Source organism: Tachyglossus aculeatus, chromosome 8 (assembly GCF_015852505.1).
Source record: "Tachyglossus aculeatus isolate mTacAcu1 chromosome 8, mTacAcu1.pri, whole genome shotgun sequence".
Taxonomy (NCBI): domain Eukaryota; kingdom Metazoa; phylum Chordata; class Mammalia; order Monotremata; family Tachyglossidae; genus Tachyglossus; species Tachyglossus aculeatus.
The window spans coordinates 39816375-39840760 of record NC_052073.1 but is presented as its reverse complement, the minus strand read 5'-3'; the positions used below and the strand labels follow the sequence as shown (position 1 = coordinate 39840760).

The following is a 24386-nucleotide window of genomic DNA, read 5'->3' as shown; positions in this document are numbered from 1 at the left end:
GAGGTCATGGGTTCAAATCCCAGCTCCACCGACGGTCAGCTGTGCGACTCTGGGCAAGCCACATCACTTTTCAGCGCGGCTCGGTGGAAAGAACACGGGCTTGGGAGCCAGAGGTCATGGGTTCAAATCCCAGCTCCACCGACGGTCGGCTGTGCGACTCTGGGCAAGTCACTTCACTTCTCTGTGCCTCAGTTCCCTCATCTGTAAAATGGGGATTAAGACTGAGCGCCCCACTTGGGACAGCCTGATCACCTTGTATCCTCCTCAGCGCTTAGAACAGTGCTTTGCATGTAGTAATAATAATAATAATAATAATGGCATATAAGTACTTACTATGTCCACGTGTGTAGTAAGCGCTTAACAAATGCCATCATTATTATGAGTGCTTAGAACAGTCCTTCGCACAAAGTGAGCACTTAACAAATGCCATTATAATTATTATTATTATTCTCTGGGCCTCCGTTACCTCTTCTGGAAAATGGGGATTGAGATTGTAAGCCCCATGCAGGACAGACACTGTGTCCAACCCGATTTACTTGTAACCACCCCTGCTCTTAGTACGGTGCCTGGCACATAAGCGCTTAAAAAATACCATTATTATTATTACATAAAAAGCACTTAAGTCCCATAGTTATTATTATTCATACTGAGCAGAACCCCCAACAATCAATCAATCGTATTTATTGAGCGCTTACTATATGCAGAGCACTGTACTAAGCGCTTGGGAAGTCCAAGTTGGCAATATATAGAGACGGTCCCTACCCAACAGTGGGCATTGTCAAGGCCTTTCTGAATTCCCACCTTTTCCAAGAGCCCTTCCTTACTTAATCTCCCACCTCCCACTCCCACATTTAATAATTAATAATAATTATGGTATTTGTTAAGTGCTTATTTGGTGCCAGGCACTATACTAAGTGCCTGGGATGAATACAAGCAAATCAGATTGGGCAGTCCCTGTCCCACATGGGGCTCACGGCCTTCATCCCCATTTTCCAGATGAGGGAACTGAGGCCCGGAGCAGTGAAGTGACTTGCCCAAGGTCCCACGGCAGACAAGCAGCGGAGCAGGGATTCCCAGGCCTGTGCTCTATCCACTAGGCCATGCTTTTTCCCCTGCTACTCTTTCCCTACTCAAGCACTTAGGCAGCCATCTCCACCCCTCCTGTAGCGTGGCTCAGTGGAAAGAGCCCGAGGTCATAGGTTCGAATCCCGGCTTTGCCACATGTCTGCTGTGTGACCTTGGGTAAGTCACTTTTAACTTCTCTGAGCCTCAGTTCCCCCATCTGTAAAATGGGGGTGAAGACTGTGAGCCCCTCATGGGACAATCTCATTACCTTGTTTCCCCTCCCCAGCGCTTAGAACAGTGCTTTGCACATAGTAAGCGCTTAACAAATGCCATTATTATTATTATTATTATCCTCAATTAGAAAGAGCCCTGAAAGGTCATGCTGTCCATCCCCCTGCCTCCAGACTAGGATTCTATCTAAGGAAGGCGACCCAAACCTCCCCTGCTGGGCCCCTGCCTCAGCCCCCCACAAAAGGAAAGTTTCTCTGCAGTCTATCCCCCATCCCTCCTGTTGCATCCCTCCTTGCAGGCGGGTGCCATCAACCAGCTGGTTCTCAAACCTCTAGGTCACTGCTGAAGCAGGGCGCTCTAAAAGTAGAAGCCGGGCTACTGGAGGGGCAGGGGCCGGAGAAGAGGGATGGGGGAGAGAGGAGAGAGAAGCAGCGTGGCTCAGTGGAAAGAGCCCGGGACTTGGAGCCAGAGGTCATGGGTTCGAATCCCGGCTCCGCCACATGTCTGCTGTGTGACCTTGGGCAAGTCACTTCACTTCTCTGCACCTCAGTGAGCTCATCTGTAAAACGGGGATTAAGACTGTGAGCCCCACGTGGGACAACCTGATCACCTTGTATCCCCCCAGCGCTTAGAGCAGTGCTTTGCACATAGTAAGCGCTTAACAAATGCCATCATTATTATTATTATTGTTGTTGCTATGGAAACACCCGCAGCAAGGCCGTCCCTGCCCGGGCAGGCTGACAGGAGCGAGGAGAAGCAACGGGTGGTCTCGGACCCCTCCCGAAGCTCATAAAAGAGAGGTGGTGGGGGCAGTCCCGTGGACGTATCAATCAATCACTCAATCAATCGTATTTATTGAGCACTTACTGTGTGCAGAGCACTGGACTAAGCGCTTGGGAAGTCCAAGTTGGCAACATAGAGAGACAGTCCCTACCCAACAGTGGGCTCACAGTCTAAAAGGGGGAGACAGAGAACAAAACCAAACATACTAACAAAATAAAATCAATAGAATAGATATGCACCGGTAAAATAAATAGAGTAATAAATCTGTACAAACATATATACATATATACAGGGGCTGTGGGGAAGGGAAGGAGGTAAGATGGGGGGATGGACGTATGACGGCCCCTGACGCGGGTGACCGTCTGCCGGATGGGCACCGAGCTCCGCCGTGCCCCTGCCATCGACATGTGGGCGGACACCGGGCAGTCAGGTCGGACCCGGACCCTCCCGACCTAAAAGGGCCTGCGAGGCAGAAGGTCAAGGGTTCTAATCCCCGCTCCACCACCTGTCTGCTGTGTGACCTTGGGCAAGTCATTTCACTGGGCCTCAGTTCCCTTCTCTGGAAAATGGGGATTACCACTATGAGCCTCACATGGGACAACTTGACTAACCCAGCCCTTAGAACAATGCTTGGCATGTAGTAAGCGCTTAACAAATCCCATGATATTAGAACAAGGAGGAGGAAGAGGCGCCTCATGGTCCCATGTGGGACAACCTGATAATAATAATAATATTAATGATGGTATTTATTAAGCGCTTACTATGTGCAAAGCACTGTTCTAAGCGCTGGGGAGGTTACAAGGTGATCACGTTGTCCCACGGGGGGCTCAGAGTCTTAATCCCCATTTTACAGAGGAGGTCACTGAGGCACGGAGAAGTGAAGTGACTTGCCCAAAGCCACACAGCTGACAATTGGCAGGGCCGGGATTTGAGTCCATAACCTCTGACTCCAAAGCCTGTGCTCTTTCCATTGAGCCATGCTGCTTCTCTAATAACCTTGATAATACCTGATGATAACTTTGTATCTATCTTAGCGCTTAGAACAGTGCAGTGTGGCTCAGTGGAAAGAGCCCGGGCTCCGCCACTTGTCTACTGTGTGACCCTGGGCAAGTCACTACCCTTCTCTGCCCTCTGCCCATCCGCCAAGCTCGCTCTCTTCCTCCCTTCAAAGCCCTACTGAGAGCTCACCTCCTCCAGGAGGCCTTCCCACACTCAGCCCCTTCCTTCCTCTCCCCCTCGCCCCCCTCTCCATCCCCCCCATCTTACCTCCTTCCCTTCCCCACAGCACCTGTATATACGTTTGTATATATTTATTACTCTATTTATTTTGCTTGTACATATCTATTCAATTTATTTTATTTTGTTCGTATTATTTGGTTTTGTTCTCTGTCTCCCCCTTTTAGCCTGTGAGCCCGCTGTTGGGTAGGGACTGTCTCTATATGTTGCCAACTTGGACTTCCCAAGCGCTTAGTACAGTGCTCTGCACAAAGTAAGCACTCAATAAATACGATTGATTGATTGATTGATTCTCTGGGCCTCAGTCCCCTCCTCTGTCAAATGGGGATGAAGCCTGTGAGCCCCACGTGGGGCAACCTGATCACCTTGTATCTCCCCCGGTGCTTAGAACAGTGCTTGGCACATAGTAAGCGTTTAACAAATGCCATTGTTATTATTATCGTATTATTATTATTATTATTATTATCATTATTATCATTATTATTATTATTAAGGGGACTAGGACGACGACGACTGGCGCCCTCTAGCGGAGAGAAAGGGAAGTTCGAGGCGCCCACCTCCCTCCTCTGCGCAGCGCTGTGCTCCCGCGGGGGGATATTATAAAATAATAATAATAATAATAATAATAATAATAATAATAGCATTTATTAAGCGCTTACTATGTGCAAAGCACTGTTCTAAACTCTGGGGAGATTACATGGTGTGAGCCCACTGTTGGGTAGGGAATGTCTCTATATGTTGCCAACTTGTACTTCCCAAGCGCTTAGTACAGTGCTCTGCACGCAGTAAGCGCTCAATAAATACGATTGATGATGATGATGATGGTGTTCAGGTTGTCCCACGGGGGGCTCACAGTCTTCATCCCCATTTTCCAGATGAAGGAACTGGGGCCCAGAGAAGTGAGGTGACTTGCCCAAAGTCACACAGCTGACAATTGGAGGAGCCGGAATTTGAACCCATGACCTCTGACTCCAAAGCCTCAATCTTTCCACTGAGCCACACTGCTTCTCTGGGATGGGTGGGGTCCCGGGGGAGGAGGAGGGGAGGGGAGTAAAGAGAAAAGGGGTTCGGGAGGAGGAGGAGAAATGGGGGGCAAGGGGAGGGCCCTGTTTCTCCCTCCTACTTCGACTGGGAGCCCAATGAGGGACAGGAATAATGATAATAATAATAATGGCATTTATTAAGTGCTTACTATGTGCCAAGCACTGTTCTAAGCGCTGGGGAGGTTACAAGGCGATGGGGTTGTCCCACGGGGGGGCTCACAGTCTTCACCCCCATTTTACAGATGAAGGAACTGAGGCCCAGAGAAGTGAAGTGACTTGCCCAAAGTCACCCAGCTGACAAGTGGAGGAGCCGGGATTTGAACCCATGACCTCTGGCTCCAAAGCCCGGGCTCTGTCCACTGAGCCACGCTGCTTCTCTGGGATGGTGCCCAACCTTCATTCAATCCTACTTACTGAGCGCTTACTGTGAGAAGAGCACTGTACTAAGTCCTTTGGAGAGTAATAGTGCTTGGCACAGAGTAAGTGCTTAACAAATACTACCATTATTATTATTAATACTGATAACAGACACATTCCTTACCTACAATCATCATCGTCATCAATCGTATTTATTGAGCGCTTACTTTGTGCAGAGCACTGTACTAAGCGCTTGGGAAGTACAAATTGGCAACATATAGAGACAGTCCCTACCCAACAGTGGGCTCACAGTCTAAAAGGGGGGAGACAGAGAACAAAACCAAACACACTAACAAAATAAATAGAATAGATATGTACAAGTAAAATAAATAAATAGAGTAATAAATATGTACAGACATATATGCATATATACAGGTGCTTTGGGGAAGGGAAGGAGGTAAGATGGGGGGGATGGAGGGGGGACGAGGGGGAGAGGAAGGAAGGGGCTCAGTCTGGGAAGGCCTCCTGGAGGAGGTGAGCTCTCAGTAGGGCCTTGAAGGGAGAAAGAGAGCTAGCTTGACAATGAGCTTACAGTGTGATTATCTTCTTCTGCCCCAGCGTTTATTACAGTGCTTGGCACAAAGCAAATACTTTATAAATGCCATTTATAAAAAAGAGGGGAAAGGAAGGGGAGAAAGGGGCCCTCGCTCCATCTTTCCTCTTCTCCACACCCTCTCCCTGAACGTGCGTGCATAGAGGCAAAGCCACACGCACCCAACCCACCTTCGCTCAGCACACAGTACAATAATTCAGATGTAAAAGAATAAATTTAGGAGGGCTGTGATAGCTAAAATGGTCGCGATTATGATATTATTGTGTATAACTCTCGAACTACTAGTCATTTTGGGACAAATCTGGTAAGTGGAGGGAGGCCTCCGAGGGATGGAAGTACAAGAATACCTGTTGGAGTAAGGATTGGTATTTTATTTCACATAACAACATCCCAAATCCTCCAACCACCCACGCTGACCCTGACACACACCTCCCTCCATAAAAATCATCATTGTGACTGTGGCGTCCGTGGAACAGTTACTACGCACCAAGCACTGGACTAATTGCCGCTGTGGATACAATGAAATCACGTTGGACTCGGTCCCTGTCCCCGCCTGGGGTTCACAGTCTTCGTCCCCATTTGACAGGTGAGGCCGCTGAGGCCCAGAGAAGTGAAGTGACTTGTCCAAGGTCACAGGGCAGACAAATGGTGGTAGAATTTGAATCCAAGGCCTGGGCTCTATCTACTGGGCCACGCTATTTCTCTAAGCACACCTGTACATACACACACCTGAGAAGCAGCGTGACTCAGTGGAAGGAGCCCGGGCTTTGGAGTCAGAGGTCGTGGGTTCAAATTCCGGCTCTGCCAGTTAGCTGTGTGACTTTGGGCAAGTCATTTAACCTCTCTGTGCCTCAGTTAACTCATCCGTAAAATGGGGATTAAGACTGTGAGACCCCATAGGACAACCTGATCGCCTTGTAACCTCCCCAGCGCTTAGAACAGAGCTTTGCACATAATAAGTGCTTAATAAATGCCATTATTATTATTATTATTACATACACCCACCCCTTCCAGGCCCGCTGACCCCTCGCACCCTGCCCCCTTAGCGTGTCACAAGCCAAAAGCAGCCGGGCACACCGTCCCCCTAGGCCCCGAATTGAAGGCTGGTGAGGGGCTGCATAGTCCCAGGGGCCCTGGATCTGCCCCGCTACATATCTATAATTCCATTTATTTATGTGGTTGCCTGTTTACTTGTTTTGATGTGCGTATATTTGAGAAGCAGCGTGGATCAGTGGAAAGAGCCCGGGTTTTGGAGTCAGAGGTCATGGGTTCAAATCCCAACTCTGCCAGTTGCCAGCTGGGTGACTTTGGGCAAGTCACTTAATTCTCTGTGCCTCAGTTCCCTCATCTGCAAAATGGGGATTAAGACTGTGAGCCCCCCGTGGGACAACCTGATCACCTTGAGCCCACTGTTGGGTAGGGACTGTCTCTATGTTGCCAACTTGTACTTCCCAAGCGCTTAGTCCAGTGCTCTGCACACAGTAAGCGCTCAATAAATACGATTGATTGATTGCAACCTCCCCAGCGCTTAGAACAGTGCTTTGCACATAGTAAGCGCTTAATATCTGCTATTATTATTATATCTAAAATTCGGAGGTCATGGGTTCAAATCCCAACTCCACCACTTGTCAGCTGTGTGACTTTGGGCAAGTCACTTCTCTGGGCCTCAATTACCTCATCTGTGAAAATGGGGATTAAGATTGTGAGCCCCGCGTGGGGCCACCTGATGACCCTGTATCCTCCCCAGCGCTTAGAACAGTGCTTGGCACATAGTAAGCACTTAACAAATACCAAAATTATTATTATTGTAGTTATTATTTATATTGTACTTTGTACTTTCCAAGCGCTTAGTCCAGTGCTCTGCACACAGTAAGCGCTCCATACGATTGAATGAATGAATGAATGAATGAATGAATGGTTGACGGACGGAGCGAGGCTCAACGCGCCCACTAGGGGGCGTGCCAGGGCCACAACCTACCTCCATCCGGCCCTCGTTTTCATTAATAATAAAAAATAATAATAAAATAATAATAATAATAATAATGACTCCCAAGCCTGGGCTCTTTCCACTGAGCCACGCTGCTTCAAATGACTACAAATAAGTCATTTTGTGAGCCCCCTCCTTCCTCTCCCCCCTCTCCATCCTCCCCCTTACCTCCTTCCCTTCCTCACAGCACCTGTATATATGTATATGTTTGTACAGATTTATTACTCTATTTGTTTATTTTACTAGTACATATCTATTCTATTTATTTTATTTTGTTAATATGCTTGGTTTTGTTCTCTGTCTCCCCCTTCTAGACTGTGAGCCCACTGTTGGGTAGGGACTGTATCTCTATGTTGCCAACTTGGACTTCCCAAGCGCTTAGTCCAGTGCTCTGCACACAGTAAGCGCTCAATAAATACGATTGATGATATGTTGCCAACTTGTACTTCCCAAGCACTTAGTAAGTGCTCAATAAATACGATTGATTGATTGATATGTACCAATAACATTTTGCTGCCCATCAGTGGCAATAAGTGCGCCGTACAGTAGTTCTGCAGGGTAATCATAATAATTATAATAATAATGATGGCATTTGTTAAGCACTTTCTCTTTGCAAAGCACTGTTCTAAGCGCTGGCGGAGATACGAGGTCATCAGGTTGTCCCTCGTGGGGCTCAGTCTTCATCCCCATTTGACAGATGAGGTCACAGGCACAGAAAAATGAAATGGCTTGCCCAATGTCACACAGCTTTTAGACTGTGAGCCCACTGTTGGGTAGGGACTGTCTCTATATGTTGCCAATTTGTACTTCCCAAGCGCTTAGTACAGTGCTCTGCACATAGTAAGCGCTCAATAAATACGATTGATGATGAAGTGGCGGAAGGGGGATTAGAACCCATGACCTCTGACCCCCAAGCCCGGGCTCTTTCTACTGAGCCACGCTGCTTCTGTGCTAAGCGCCTTGGTGAACCCACAGTCAGTCGTATTGATAGAGGGCTTACTCTTCGCAGAGCACTGGTTTAAGCGCTTGGAAGAGTACAGACATTGCCAAGATAGGTACGTCGAGAGGCATCGTTGCTCTGTGGAAAGAGCCCGGGCTTGGAAGTCAGAGGTCATGGGTTCTAATCCCGCCTCCGCCACTTGTCTGCTGTGTGACTTTGGGCAAGTCATTTCACTTCTCTGGGCCTCAGTGACCTCATCTGGAAAACGAGGATGAAGACTGAGCCCCACGTGGGACAACCTGTTCACCTTGTACCCTCCCCAGTGCTTTGCACATAGTAAGCGCTTAACAAATGCCATCATTATTATTATAATCATTACGATTACCCTGCAGAACTACCGTCTGGCACACTCTCCCCCTCGTCCCCCTCTCCATCCCCCCCCCGCATCTTACCTCCTTCCCTTCCCCACAGCACCTGTATATATGGATATATGTTTGTACATATTTGTTACCTTACTTATTTATTTATTTTACTTGTACATACCTATTCTATTTATTTTATTTTGTTAGTATGTTTGGTTTTGTTCTCTGTCTCCCCCTTTTAGACTGTGAGCCCACTGTTGGGTAGGGACTGTATATGTTGCCAACTTGGACTTCCCAAGTGCTTAGTACAGTGCTCTGCACACAGTAAGCGCTCAATAAATACAATTGATGATGATTGATGACTTATTGCCACTGATGGGCAGCAAAATGTTATTGGTACATAGCAACAAAATGACATTCATTCATTCAATCGTATTTATTGAGCGCTTACTGTGTGCAGAGCACTGGACTAAGTGCTTGGGAGGTACAAGTCGGCAACATATAGAGACAGTCCCTAACCAACAGCAGGCTCACAGTCTAGAAGGGGGAGACAGACAACAAAACAAAACATCCATTTGAAGCAGCATGGCTCAATGGAAAGAGCCCAAGCTTGGGAGTCAGAGATCGTGAGTTCTAATCCCGGCTCTGCCACTTCTCAGCTGTGTGACTTTGGGCAAGTCACTTCACTTCTCTGTGCCTCAGTTCCCTCATCTGTAAAATGGGGATTAAGATTGTGAGCCCCATGTGGGACAACCTTGATTACCTTGTATCCCCCCCAGCACTTAGAACAGTGCTTGGCACATAGTAAGCGCTTAACAAATACCAACACTATTATTATTATTATTAGTCCGATGCTCTATTTCTCAATCTTTTAGCTAACTGCCTGAATAAAAGCAGTCAAATTCTAGGGGGTCTTCTTCCATCATTTCAGGTAGGGTTTTAGTGTTAACATTAGTTTATATATTAAGTAGACATGTTTTGTGCTACAGTTCCCTTAAACTCTCTCAAATGAAAATGAGAAGCAGCAAGGCTTAGTGAAAAGAGCATGGGACTGGAAGTTTGAGGACCTGGGTTCTAATCACCACTTCAGTGCCTTAGTTCTCCTTCCTATCAATCAATCATACTTATTGAGCGCTTACTGTGTGCAGAGCACTGTACTAAGCGCTTGGGAAGTACAAGTTGGCAACATATAGAGACAGTCCCTACCCAACAGTGGGCTCACAGTCTAAAAGGCTAGAGTGCGAGCCCAAGTGGGACAGGGACCGTGTCCTGCTACTTAACCTGTATCTACCCCAATGCTTACAACAGCGTTTGACACACGGCGCTTAACAAATATCACTACAGAGAAAGATCCCTTTTAGACTGTGAGCCCACTATTGGGTAGGGATTGTCTCTATATGTTGCCAATTTGTACTTCCCAAGCGCTTAGTACAGTGCTCTGGGCATAGTAAGCGCTCAATAAATACGATTGATGATGATGATGATGATGATCTAGACTGCGAAGTGGTCTGGACACAATCAATCGTATTTATTGAGCACTTACTGTGACACAAGTACTACAGATAGCTGTATGGCATTAGTGCTGAGATTGGAATAGGAATTGGGGAGAATAACCAACTGAAGCTGTGTGGTCCAATGGGTAGAGCATGGGCTCGGGAGTCAAGACCTGGGTTCTAACCCTGCCTCTGCCACCTGTCTGCTGTGTGACCTTGAGCCAGTCACTTCCCTTCTCTGCGCCACAGTTAGCTCATCTGTGGAAGGAGGGGTTAAGACTGTGAGCCCCACAGGGGACAGAGAAAGTGTCCAACGCCATTCGGCTTGTATCCAACCCCCAACTTAATACCGTGCCTGTCAGAAAAAGTGCCTAACAAATACCTTCAGGGAAAAAAAATCCCGGAGGTGGGATTTTAAAAGGGCTTGGCAGACGTGGAAAGCGGAGGCCCGGTGGATTTGAAAGTGGAGAGAGGTCAGCGTCGCAGGGTGAGCTAAGCCAGGGGGACGGAAGCGGGAGAGAGATGCCAACAAGGCCCGGTGATTAGGGCTGGTTTGAAAGATACAGAGAGTGGGAGCTGGGGTGCAGTGAGAGAAGACAGTGGATCAGTAGGTGGGAAAGCGCAGATGGGCTGCCTTTACAGCCTGTGGTCTTCTCCAAATCGCACTCCTTCCAACCGCACACCTCCGACCCCCATCCCTTTGCACCTTATCAAAACACTTGCTCACTTTTTCCCTCTCCAACCACCATCTTCAACCATTCGCTTTCCAATAGCCTTCAAACATGTCCATGCCTCCCCATCCAAAAAATACCCTCCCTTGACACCCTCCTACCATTCCTCTTCAAAGTCCTTAAACGAGTTGTTGACACCCGCTGGCTCCACTTTTCCTCCAGTTTCTCTCCTCGACCCCCTCCAATTTGGCTTCCATCCCCTTCACTCCACAGAAAGCGCCCTCTCAAAGGTCACCAATGATCTCCTTCTTCATTCATTCAATCGTATTTATTGAGTGCTGTGTGAAGGGCACCGTACTAAGCGCTTGGGAAGTACTAGTTGGCCATTGCCAAATCCAACGGCCTCTAACTCCATCCTAATCCTCCTAGGTTCTCGGAGAGGTTCGTTCTCAGCATTTAAAAAAAAACGGTACTTGCTAAAACACTTACCATGTGCAAGGCACTGTATTAAGTGCTAAGGTAGATACAAGATACGCAGGCTGGACGTAACCCAGGCCCCACATGGGGCTCACACTCTTAATGCCCGTTTTACAGATGAGACAACTGTGGGAGTCCCTCAAAACTGGGCTCTGGGTCCCCTTCTATTCTCCATCTACGGGGCAGGCCACCATCCCCTCCCCAACCCGCCCCGTCTTCAAAGTCTTATTAAAATCACATCTCCTCCACAGGCCTTCCCCAACTAAGCCGTTTCCCCCATTCCCCTTTAATTAATCAATGGAATTTGAGTGCACACAGTAAGCGGCTCAATAAATACGACTGATTGATTGTAGTAGGTGCTTGGGAGACTACAATATAGCAGAATTAGCAGATATGTTCCCTGCCCATAATGAGCTTGGTCTTTACCACCTACGTACTTGGATCTGCACCCTGAAGTACTTGACATTCCCCCTCACCCCAAGAGCTCTTGCACCCATATCTGTTATTCCGACGTCCATCCCTCCCCCTTCAAACGGTGAGCTCATTTGGGGCAGGGAACGCGCCTTCCGACTCTTCTGGACTCCCCCCCGAGCGCTCAGCGCTCCTCCAAAATCATTGATTGCTCGATGCAGAAGCCAAGGATGCTGCAGAAAATTTTTGAGCAGGGCAAAGACATGCCCGGCTGGTGTTTTAGAAAAAAAGATCCGGGCAACAGAGGGAAATGAAGCAGAAGAGGATGGACGGGGAGCTCAGGCAAGAGACCGATGGACTCAGTGGGACCCAAAGGGCCCCCGAACCGCGGCGGTGGCCCCGTGGGTGGACGGGAAGGGGGGGTCCCCTGGAGTCGTTGCCAACTCCCCCTTTTAGACTGTGAGCCCACTGTTGGGTAAGGACCGTCTCTATACGTTGCCAACTTGGACTTTCCAAGCGCTCAGTCCAGTGCTCTGCACACAGTAAGCGCTCAATAAATACGATTGACGAGGACAACCAGCCCCCTCCCCCATTCGGTTTCCGCCAGCCGTACCTCCAGGGGGGTCGCTCCCGAATTCAGGTTGAGTGGGATGTCCAGAGGTCGTCATCATCATGTGTTGCCAACTAGTACTTCCCAAGCGCTTAGTACACTGCTCTGCAGTCAGTAAGCGCTCAATAAATATGATTGATTGATCACCATGTCCTGTCTCAGAACATGAGCCCTGCCCGGGTGAGCTAGAAAGAGGGCACTGGAAAGACCAAGTGCTCTGCACACAGTAAGCGCTCAATAAATACGATTGAATGAACCTGGCCCGTCTCCTACATGAACCACTTGGCCTACAGAGCCTGGCTCCGCCCAAGTCTCCTGTCACCGCGTGTGTGTGCGTGTGCACGCACATGTATGTAAGAGAAGCTCTCAGTGGAAAGAGCCCGGGCTTTGGAGTCAGAGGTCAGGGGTTCAAATCCCAGCTCCGCCAACTGTCAGCTGTGTGACTCTGGGCAAGTCACTTCACTTCTCTGGGCCTCAGTTACCTCACCTGTAAAATGGGGATTAAGACTGTGAGCCCCCTGTGGGACCGGGCCTCAGCTCCCTCACCTGTAAAATGGGGATTAAGGCTGTGAGCCCCGCGTGGGACAACCTGATCACCTTGTAAACTCCCCGGAGCTTAGAACAGTGCTTTGCACGTAGTAAGCGCTTAATAAATGTCATTACAAAAAAAAAAAGTAGACTGTGAGCCCACTGTTGGGTAGGGACTGTCTCTATACGTTGCCAGCTTGTACTTCCCAAGCGCTTAGTCCAGTGCTCTGCACAGTAAGCGCTCAATAAATACGATTGATTGATTGACAACCTGATCACCTTGTAATAATAATAATGCTGGCATTTATAGAACACTTACTATGCGCAAAGCACTGTTCTAAGCGCTGGGGAGGTTACAAGGCCATCAGGTTGTCCCACTGGGGGCTCACAGTCTTAGTCCCCATTTTACAGATGAGGTCACTGAGGCCCAGAGAAGTGAAGTGACTTGCCCAAAGTCACACACCTGATCACTTTGTATCCCCCCCCCAGCGCTTAGAACAGTGCTTTGCACACAGTAAGCGCTTAACAAATGCCAACATTATTAATTGGCGGAGCCGGGATCTGAGAAGCAGCACGGCTCTGCGGAAAGGGCACGGGCTTTGGAGTCGGAGGTTACGGATTCAAATCCCGGCTCCGCCACTTGTAAGCTGTGTGACTTTGGGCGAGTCACTTCACTTCTCTGGGCCTCAGTCCCCTCATCTGTAAAATGGGGATGAAGACTGCAAGCCCCCGTGGGACAACCTGATTATCTTGTAACCTCCCCAGCGCTTAGAACAGTGCTCTGCACAGTAAGCGCTCAATAAATACGACCGATTGACAACCTGATCACCTTGTAATAATAATAATGCTGGCATTTATAGAACACTTACTATGCGCAAAGCACTATTCTAAGCGCTGGGGAGGTTACAAGGCCATCAGGTTGTCCCACTGGGGGCTCACAGTCTTAGTCCCCATTTTACAGATGAGGTCACTGAGGCCCAGAGAAGTGAAGTGACTTGCCCCAAGTCACACACCTGATCACTGTGCATCCTCCCCAGCGCTTAGAACAGTGCTTTGCACATGGTAAGCACTTAACAAATGCCAACATTATTAGTTGGCGGAGCCAGGATTTGAGAAGCAGCATGGCTCTGCAGAAAGGGCACGGGCTTTGGAGTCAGAGGTTATGGATTCAAATCCCGGCTCTGCCACTTGTAAGCTGTGTGACTTTGGGCAAGTCACTTCACTTCTCTGGGCCTCACTTTTAAGCTGTGTGACTTTGGGCAAGTCACTTCACTTCTCTGGGCCTCAGTCCCCTCATCTGTAAAATGGGGATGAAGACTGCAAGCCCCCGTGGGACAACCTGATTATCTTGTAACCTCCCCAGCGCTTAGAACAGTGCTCTGCACAGTAAGCGCTCAATAAATACGACCGATTGATTGACAACCTGATCACCTTGTAATAATAATAATGCTGGCATTTATAGAACACTTACTATGCGCAAAGCACTATTCTAAGCGCTGGGGAGGTTACAAGGCCATCAGGTTGTCCCACTGGGGGCTCACAGTCTTAGTCCCCATTTTACAGATGAGGTCACTGAGGCCCAGAGAAGTGAAGTGACTTGCCCCAAGTCACACACCTGATCACTGTGTATCCTCCCCAGCGCTTAGAACAGTGCTTTGCACATGGTAAGCACTTAACAAATGCCAACATTATTAGTTGGCGGAGCCAGGATTTGAGAAGCAGCATGGCTCTGCAGAAAGGGCACGGGCTTTGGAGTCAGAGGTTATGGATTCAAATCCCGGCTCTGCCACTTGTAAGCTGTGTGACTTTGGGCAAGTCACTTCACTTCTCTGGGCCTCACTTTTAAGCTGTGTGACTTTGGGCAAGTCACTTCACTTCTCTGGGCCTCAGTCCCCTCATCTGTAAAATGGGGATGAAGACTGTTAGCCCCCGTGGGACCACCTGATCATCTTGTAACCTCCCCAGCGCTTAGAACAGTGCTCTGCACAGTAAGCGCTCAATAAATACGACCGATTGATTGACAACCTGATCACCTGTAATAATAATAATGCTGGCATTTATAGAACACTTACTATGCGCAAAGCACTGTACTAAGCGCTGGGGAGGTTACAAGGCCATCAGGTTGTCCCACTGGGGGCTCACAGTCTTAGTCCCCATTTTACAGATGAGGTCACTGAAGCCCAGAGAAGTGAAGTGACTTGCCCCAAGTCACACACCCGATCACTTTGTATCCCCCCCCAGCGCTTAGAACAGTGCTTTGCACATAGTAAGCGCTTAACAAATACCAACATTATTAATTGGCGGAGCCGGGATTTGAGAAGCAGCACGGCTCTGCGGAAAGTGCACGGGCTTTGGTGTCGGAGGTTACGGATTCAAATCCCGGCTCCGCCACTTGTAAGCTGTGTGACTTTGGGAGAGTCACTTCACTTCTCTGGGCCTCAGTCCCCTCATCTGTAAAATGGGGATGAAGACTGCAAGCCCCCGTGGGACAACCTGATTATCTTGTAACCTCCCCAGCGCTTAGAACAGTGCTCTGCACAGTAAGCGCTCAATAAATACGACCGATTGATTGACAACCTGATCACCTTGTAATAATAATAATGCTGGCATTTATAGAACACTTACTATGCGCAAAGCACTATTCTAAGCGCTGGGGAGGTTACAAGGCCATCAGGTTGTCCCACTGGGGGCTCACAGTCTTAGTCCCCATTTTACAGATGAGGTCACTGAGGCCCAGAGAAGTGAAGTGACTTGCCCCAAGTCACACACCTGATCACTGTGTATCCTCCCCAGCGCTTAGAACAGTGCTTTGCACACAGTAAGCGCTTAACAAATGCCAACATTATTAATTGGCGGAGCCGGGATCTGAGAAGCAGCACGGCTCTGCGGAAAGGGCACGGGCTTTGGAGTCGGAGGTTACGGATTCAAACCCCGGCTCCGCCACTTGTAAGCTGTGTGACTTTGGGCGAGTCACTTCACTTCTCTGGGCCTCAGTCCCCTCATCTGTAAAATGGGGATGAAGACTGCAAGCCCCCGTGGGACAACCTGATCATCTTGTAACCTCCCCAGCGCTTAGAACAGTGCTCTGCACATAGCAAACGCTTAATAAATGCCATCATTATTATTACGTACGTACGTCTGCAGGATGGTGGCGGGGGTGGTGGTGGTGAGGGGGTGTGGCGAGAACCAAGCCTCCCGAAGGAGGTAGAACTGGAATGTGTCTCAGAACAGGAAGGAAAACCGTGCATCATCATCAATCGTATTTATTGAGCGCTTACTGTGTGCAGAGCACTGGACTGTGCAGGAAAGAAGGGCAGCCTGCAAGGCAGGGGAAGGGGAGCCGGCTCAGGCTCCCTGCCTCTCTTCCTCCTCCCTGCCCCGCGGAAACGGTGCCTCTCAGCTGGGACGGGAGGCTGCCCGACTCATAATAATAATAATAACGATGGCATTTGTTAAGCGCTTACTATGTGCAAAGCACTGTTCTAAGCGCTGGGGGGGATACAAGGTATTCAGGTTGTCCCGCATGGGGCTCACAGGCTTCTGTATATATGTATATATATTTGTACATATTTATTACTCTATTTTACTTGTACATATCTATCCTATTTATTTTATTTTGTTAGTATGTTTGGTTTTGTTCTCTGTCTCCCCCTTGTCTCCCCTACCACTGTTGGGTAGGGACTGTCTCTATACGTTGCCAATTTGTACTTCCCAAGCGCTTAGTACAGTGCTCTGCACATAGTAAGCGCTCAATAAATCAATCAATCAATCATATTTACTGAGCGCTTACTATGTGCAGAGCACTGGACTAAGCGCTTGGGAAGTACAAATTGGCATCACATAGAGACAGTCCCTACCCAACAGCGGGCTCACAGTCTAAAAGGGGGAGACAGAGAACAGAACCAAACATACCAACAAAATAAAATAAGTAGGATAGAAATGTACAAGTAAAATAAATAAATAGAGTAATAAATATGTACAACCATATATACATATATACAGGTGCTGTGGGGAAGGGAAGGAGGTAAGACGGGGGGATGGAGAGGGGGACGAGGGGGAGAGGAAAGAAGGGGCTCAGTCTGGGAAGGCCTCTCAGTCTCAGTTTTACAGATGAGGTGACCGAGGCTCCGAGAAGTTAAGTGACTTGCCCAAGGTCACACAGCAGACACGTGACGGGGCCGGGGTTCAAACGGGGTCCGCCCGCCCGCCCGGACAGGGTTCGAACTGGGGAGGCGAGGCTCCGCCCATCCGTCCCGTCCCGGCGGCCTGGGGCGGAAAAGAGGACTGCGGAGAGTTGGATGCACGGCACCACTTCGCAACGTTTTATTTTCCAACCCTTCCCCGCCCCACCGTCCCCGCAATCCATGGGTCGGACGGACACTGAGAGAAAGGAACCCGGGGGCGAGTCCGCCGCCTCCCGGGCCCACCTGGGCTCCCCCGGCCCATTCGCCCGCATTCGCGTGCCGTGCCCTTCCCCCCTACACCGAGACCCCCGGCCAGGGTCCTCACCCCCCAACCCTCCCCGGGCCTTGGCTGCGCACAGGCCTCCCCCCTCCACCCCTCCCACCCCTCCTGACCTCCGCCGCCAAGGCCGGCTGCAAGTTGGCTCCCCAGGCATTTGGGACCGTTTGTACAGTCTAGGAATAGGAAAATAAATTACACAGCAACGACTTTAATAAATTAGACCCAAAGGGGGGGGGCGGGGGGGGGGGGTGGGGGGGATGGAGAACCATGAAACTGTTCGGGGAGGGGGGCCGGAGCCCAAAGCCAAAGCGGGCCCCCAGACCGACGACGGCGGCGGCCCCGTCCCGCGCCCCTCGGACCCTCCGGTAAAGATCCAAGCGCCCACCCCGCCCCTGGCCGGGGGGGAACGGGGTCCTCTGCCCCTCCCCAGGCTGAGGCCCCGGGGATCCGGCTCCCCCGGGGGGGAACGGAGGAGACCGGGTCCCCGCGGGCTGGACCGGGAAGCCCAGGAGCCCCCGAAGCCGGGGTCGGCACGCTTTCTCCATTTCCTTTTCTTAAATAAAAAAAGACTCTACTCCCCAGGAGCAAATAAATCTCTTGGACCCTGCCCATAAACACTGCTGCAGTGAAAAGAAAGAAATCTAAGTGTCCCCGACGGCACAGTCAGTGGCAGGCCGGCTCCGTCTTCGACCGGAGAGCCCGTTGTTGCCCCCCGATTCGCAACGCGGGACATCCCCCACGGGGAAACGCGGCCCCGAGCAGACGGGGCGGCAGAGGCGCAAAGTTAGACCGAAGGGGGAAATCCACCCACCAACACCAGTCCAACAGCTGTGACCGATCCCTCCGCCACCCGGCCTGAGTCCACTGCCCTCTGCCTAGGAGTGGGGACACGGGTGCGACCCCCCACCCCGTCCCCGCCGAGGGCGGCAGCTGGCCGGCCGGAGCGAGCATCACCCAGGACATTACTCGAGGACGGCCAGGGATCAGTGTCCGACGAGGGAGGGCCGCCGTCCGAGTCCGGCCCGGGGTGAGGCCCAATGCCCTCACCGCTGCCAGGCCCCGAACTCCGAGCTCGAGCTTCGGTCTGCCTGTGACGTCGCAGCCGGTCCTAGTGGGCCCGTCCAGGCTGGCAGGGGCAGCCGAGGCCCGCAGAGCGTGCCCGCGGCCCAAGCCGGGCTCCCGGGCCGGCTCTCCCCGGGCCCCGCACGCCAGGCCGGCGGCGGGCCCGGGGGCCCACGGGCTCCATCCCCGACGCGTCCATCTCTGCCTGGGGCTGTGACCCCCAGCGACGGGTTCCCCGTCGCGCCCTCCTCAGAAGTCCCCGATGGGTGTCGGGTGAATCCTCCTGCTCCGGTCCAAGTCAGAGGGGCCCGGGTCCTGTCTGGCGCCAGGCTCTGTCCTCCGTCCGCATCCCAGGCCTCCGGCTAGCGGCCGCTACAGGGGTGTCGGCGGGCCCCCGGCCCGGGCCTCGTCCCGCTGCGACGCGGCGTCAGGGCTCGCTGGGCCCACCGCGCCCAAGCCAGGCAGGCATAAGAACGAGACGTGAGCCCGCTGCTGGGTAGGGATTTTCTCTATCTGTCGCCGGATTGTACTTTCCAAGCACTCAGTACAGTGCTCTGCACACGTTAAGCGTACGATAAATACCGCTGAATGAACGAAAGACGTGGGTCGCCGACACAAACTGTGGGCGAGCGCGGGAAGGGGGTCAAAGGTGCGGGGAGCGGGGGATGGCGGGACAAAAGCGCTGCATCCGGCCGCTCCTCGGTCTCTCCGCCCAGGCCGAGGGGACGTCCCCGTCCCCGCCACGGCTCGGGCCTCCGCGGCGACCGGAGAGGGGCCCTCCCGCACGCGGGCCCCGGGAACCTCGCGCCCTCCCTCGCCCCCGCGGGCCCGGCTCCGCCGCCGCCCCGCGTCCCTCGGCCGAGGTCACCCGGGCCCCCGACCGGCGCCCGGGCCCGAAGACGGGCATTAGGTCGGCCAAGGCCGGCCCGTGAAGCACCGGAGGACCGCCCTCCCCCACCCGCCGCCCACCCCACCGTGGGCCAAGCAACGTACCCCGGGCAGAGGCGTCGTGGGGCGGGGGCCCTGGCTACGTGGAGGGCTCAGGCCCCTGGGTCTGCTGCCGCGAGAGGAGCTGGGCTTCCTTCAGGGACAGGTAAACCTCTTCCTGGGGGTCGTAGTAGTAGAACTTGCGGATGTAGGAGATCAGAGGCCTGGCGTGCGCAGCCGAGGAGGGAAACCCCAGGTGAGCCCGGGGGCTGCCCCGAGGACCGCGGCCCCGCCCGGCTCGAACGGCGCGGGGCCGGCGGCGGGGCAGACCTACTTGGGCAGCGGGAGGTCCAGGATGTGGTCGATGCGGACCAGCTGGCGGATGCGGAAGCGGCAGAGGTGCTGCAGGGACTTGACGTTGCTGAAGCGGGACACCGGGTACAGCAGCTGCACCGGGGTGGGAGGGAGCCCTGGGGCCGGGGAGAGCGCACAGGCGGGTCCCACGGGGCGCGATGCCCGGGGAGGGCGCGACGCTCAGGGCCGGCCCACCGCCGGCCTGGGCTCGGGGATGACTCCTCACACGGGGCTGCCCGAGGGGTTCCCATCCTCCCAGACCCGCCCCAACCCGCGCCCCCCTCAACAAGGAGCGGGGCGACCCCCGGAGACCCGACCCGCCACCAGTCGGGGCCTGGCAGGAACCACTCTGACGCCCAGAGTGAGGCCATTCCCGCCGGTGGAGGGAAGTGGGGGGCGGGATGCGGATCTCCCGGGGGGCTGCGGAAGTCTCACCTGGGACCCTGGACCTCAGGAAGTAGAGGAACTTGCCGTTGTTGGAGTGCATCACGGCTCTCTGGATGAACTCCACCACTGACTGGCACCGGTCCTCAAACTTGGGGTGACACCACAGGCTGAACGTGCCTGCTGACCGGAAGCGGGGTCAGCGCCGGCGGGCATGCGGGCGGGATACCCTCCCGTCCGGCCCACGCTGCCAGGGGGTGGACCCGGCGGATCGCCGGTGAACCGGAGTTCCCCCACCCAACCGCCCGGCTCCCCCTCCGCCACATGCCAGGTGTGCACGCACCCCCGCCGGGCACTGGGAAATCCCAGGGGTGCCCAGTCTAGCCTGAGAAGGAGCCCATTCCCGCCAGTCGGCCCCTGGCGTGACCCCAGAGGGAGAGCTGCTGCTAGGGGCCTCCCTCAGGGCTTTCTCCCTAACCTAAAAGGAACAAGACCCCCTACCTTGACCCCAGGGCTCCCTCCGGTTATTGCTCCATCTCTCTCCAAACTTCTCGAGTGAGCCGTCAACGCCGACCCCCTCTAATCTGACTTCCATCCCCTTCCCTCCATGGAGACTGCCCTCTCCAAGGTCATCGGTTCTCCCTTCTGTCCTTCTCCAGCCCAGCCCGCACCCTCGGCTCCTCCGCCGCTAATCTCCTCACCATACCTCGTTCTCACCTGTCCCGCCATCGACCCCCAGCCCACGTCATCCCCCGGGCCTGGAATGCCCTCCCTCTGCCCATCCGCCAAGCTCGCTCTCTTCCTCCCTTCAAGGCCCTGCTGAGAGCTCACCTCCTCCAAGAGGCCTTCCCAGACTGAGCCCCTTCTTCCTTCCTCTCCCCCTCGTCCCCCTCTCCATCCCCCCCTTCTTACCTCCTTCCCTTCCCCACAGCACCTGCATATATGTATATATGTTTGTACGTATTTATTACTCTATTTATTTATTTTATTTGTACATATCTATTCTATTTATTTTATTTTGTTAGTATGTTTGGATTTGTTCCCTGTCTCCCCCTTTTAGACTGTGAGCCCACTGTTGGGTAGGGACTGTCTCTATATGTTGCCAATTTGTGCTTCCCAAGCGCTTAGTACAGTGCTCTGCACATAGTAAGCACTCAATAAATACGACTGATTGATTGAGTGATTGATCGGTGATCTCCTTCTTGCCAAAACCAACAGCCTCTATACCATCCTAATCCTCCCGGACTCCTCGGCTGCCTTAGACACCGTCGACCACCCTCTTCTCCTGGAAACATTATCCATTCCTGGCTTCAGTGACCCAGTCCTTTCCTGGTTCTCCTCCAATCTCTCTGGCCGCTCATTCTCCATCTCTTTTGCAGGTGCCTCCTTCCCCTTAACTGTGGGGGTCCATCAAGGTTCTGTTCTGGGGCCCCTTCTATTCTTCGTCTACCCCCACTCCCTTGGAGAACTCAATCGCCCCCACGGCTTCAACTACCACTTCTATGAGGATGATTCCCAAATCTCCACCTCCAGCCCCGATCCCTTTCCCTCTCTGCAGACTGGCATTTCCTCCTGCCTTCCCTACTTGGATGCCTCCCGTCGCCTCAAACTTGACGTGTCAAAAACAGAACTGTTTATCTTTCCACCCAAACCCTGTCCTTCCCAACACTGTAGACGGCACCACCATCCTTAATTCAGTCAACCGTATTTACTGAGCGCTTACTGCGTGCAGAGCACTGTACTAAGCGCTTGGGAAGTACAAGTCGGCAACACACAGAGACGGCCCCTACCCAACAACGGGCTCGGTCTAGAAGATGGACTCACAGTCTAGAAGGCTCACAAGCCTGTAACCTCGGCACTGTGCTTGACCCTTCTCTCTTTCAACCCACATGGTCAATCTATCACTGAACCTGTCAGTCCAATCTTCACAACACTGCTAAAGCCCACCCTTTTCTCTCCAAAATGCTACCATGGTAATCCAATCCCTTACCCCACCCCACCTTGATTACTTGTCAACCTCCTCCCTGACGGCCCGGCCTCCTGTCTCTCCCCATTCCAGTCCCTATTTCCCTCTGCTGCCCGGATCATTTTCCTGTAAAAGCATTCAGGTCACGCTCCCCCCATCTTCTCAAGAACCTCCCGGGGTTGTCCATCCATCTCTGCACCCAACAGAAACTCCTCACCATTGACTTTGAAGTACTCAACCCCCTCGCCCCCTCCTGCCTCACCTCGCTGCTCTGCTACTACAACCCCACCAGCTAATTTCGCTCCTCCGATGCCAACTGGGGCCTCGATCTCGTTTATCTCGCCACCGACCCCTCGCCAACGTCCTGCCTCGGGCCGATCGGAACGCCCTCCCTCCTCATATCCGACAATGACTCTCCCCCGGCTTCCCAGCCTGACTGAGGGCCCGTCTCCTCCAAAAGGCCTTCCCTGACTCAGTCCTCCTCTTCCACTCCCTCCTGCGTGGCGCTGACTTGCTCCCTTTATTCACCCCTGGTCCCAGCCCCACGGCACTTAGGTCCACAACCCTAACTTAATATCCGTCTCCCCATCTAAACGATGAGATTGCTGCGGGCACGCAACTTATCTGTTCTACTGTACTCTCCCAAGTGCTTACTACAGTGCTGTGCCTACAGATAAGCGCTCGATTAACGACTGACCGCCCGGACTGAAAGCCCTCAGCTCTTCAAGGAAAGGAGAAGGGAGAGAGGGAAGGAGCGGTAACTGAGCAGACCTCACAACAAGTCCAGGCGGTTCTGAAGGCTTTGGGTGTTGGAGACTCTGGGACTACCAAGTCGCCGGCACCTCGGTGGGCCCAAGGCCACCGACCTTCACCAGGGCATCTCCCAGTGGCCCAGAGAGACCAGATTTAGGAGGCCCTCCGCCCCCTGGACGACTCGGACCACAGACCCTTCCTTCCAGCTCCCACTTCCAGCTTGGGGGTGAGTGCGGGTGGGCACTCACCCAAACCAGGGAGGGAGGGTGGGCGGCAGGAAGATGCAAGCGTGTCTCTTCCTCAACTCCCTCGGGCTGTCAGGAGCCAGGCAGGGGAAGCCCCCCGCTTCCACGATGGACAGAATTAAGGGTCCCCTCCCCAACACCAGGGCCGCTTGGAGCTAAACTCACCAGAGATCCGACAGCCCCACAGGTCCCGCCCTCAGCGCCATGGCCCCCATCCTCATTCCCAGGGTCACACCGAGAATCCCTCGACCCCAGGCACCCCACCCCGACAGAACTGGCAGGGTGGGCATCGGACTGCCACGCCGAGCCCTCCGCCGTCTCTCGTCCTCTCACTCCCCGAGTCGAGCGGCACCCCCTGTGATCCCGCGCCAGGGGACCGGCGGGGCGCAGAGAAGGCCGGGTCCCGCCCAGGCCCGTGTGGCAAGAGGCGGCGGGCGGCCCTCACCTCTGTAGTGCTCCATGCGCGTGTGGTGGGTCACGCCCTGGGAGCGGAAGCTGAGGCTGAGGATGTAGCGAGGATCGGAGCTGTCCCGCACCAGGAAGGAGCCGTCCGGCTTCCCCTTCAGCTTCATCTCGGCGTCCTCCCAGTTCATCGGGCCCCAGTACCAGCCGCACTGCGCGTGGGAGGCAGGAGCGGGGTCAACGTGAGGCCCGGGCCCACCTCCCTGCCCCTGGGGCACAGGGCGGTCGGGCCCTGCCGCCGGTTGCTTTGCACGGGTGGGTGGGAGGAGCGGGCGGAACGGAGAAAGTCATGCCATCGCGCCCCGGGGGCTGCCCTCCCTAGATGTGGGGGAGTGGGGGGCCGCCTCCTCCCATCAGCGTCGGCACCCCCAGAACGCTACCTTCTCCAGCTCCCGCAGGCTGGCGGCGAAGCTGCTGGCATCGGCGCGGTACAGGGGATACTGCAGGGGCTGACCGGGCCCGGAGTGGGCGGCCCTGAACGGGACGATCCGCGAAAAAATGTCTGCGGGGACACGGGGGGGTCCGGATTCACCTCCGGGGGCCTGACGGGGTCTGGGCTGCCACCGGAGCCACGGCCGGGACCCATGGGGGCAGCGGAGGGGCGCCGGCCACAAGGGGTAGGCGGGTGTCGGGAGGGGGAGGCCACTCGCCGCCCGCCACACCCACGGCGGTCCCACTTCCCTCCCTCTGTGGGAGACGGCCGTGCCCCCCAGGCTGGCACCTACCAGGCCCAGGCGGGCCTCCCTCCATGCCCGCCGGGAAGCAGGCCTGAGCCTAGCCCACCTACTCTACTGAGCCTCAGCAGGGAGGGAGCGAGGTCGGGACAGGACCTGTGCCCGGGGCAGGCAGCCCCAAAGGCCGGGACGCCGTGCTGACTGGCTGCCGAGCCCCGGGCTAGGCGGTTCGGAGAGGCCCCAGGCACGGCCAGCCCCGCCGTTGCCCTGTAAGAGCTTCCCCTTGAA

General features: G+C 53.6%; 1 protein-coding gene across 1 annotated transcript in view; it reads right to left on the bottom strand.

Moving 5' to 3' along the window:
• Positions 1 to 18959: 18959 nt before the first annotated feature.
• SOCS7 (suppressor of cytokine signaling 7) overlaps positions 18960 to 24386 on the bottom strand; it is a 15313-nt gene continuing 9886 nt past the window's right edge. Inside the window, exons 8-12 of the mRNA XM_038750091.1 lie at positions 23805 to 23926; positions 23408 to 23576; positions 20050 to 20178; positions 19595 to 19730; positions 18960 to 19484 (exon numbers count right to left, since the gene is read on the bottom strand). Coding sequence (XP_038606019.1) covers positions 19361 to 19484; positions 19595 to 19730; positions 20050 to 20178; positions 23408 to 23576; positions 23805 to 23926 — 680 coding nt within the window. The 3' untranslated portion in view covers positions 18960 to 19360. The remainder of the gene's footprint in view (positions 19485 to 19594; positions 19731 to 20049; positions 20179 to 23407; positions 23577 to 23804; positions 23927 to 24386) is intronic.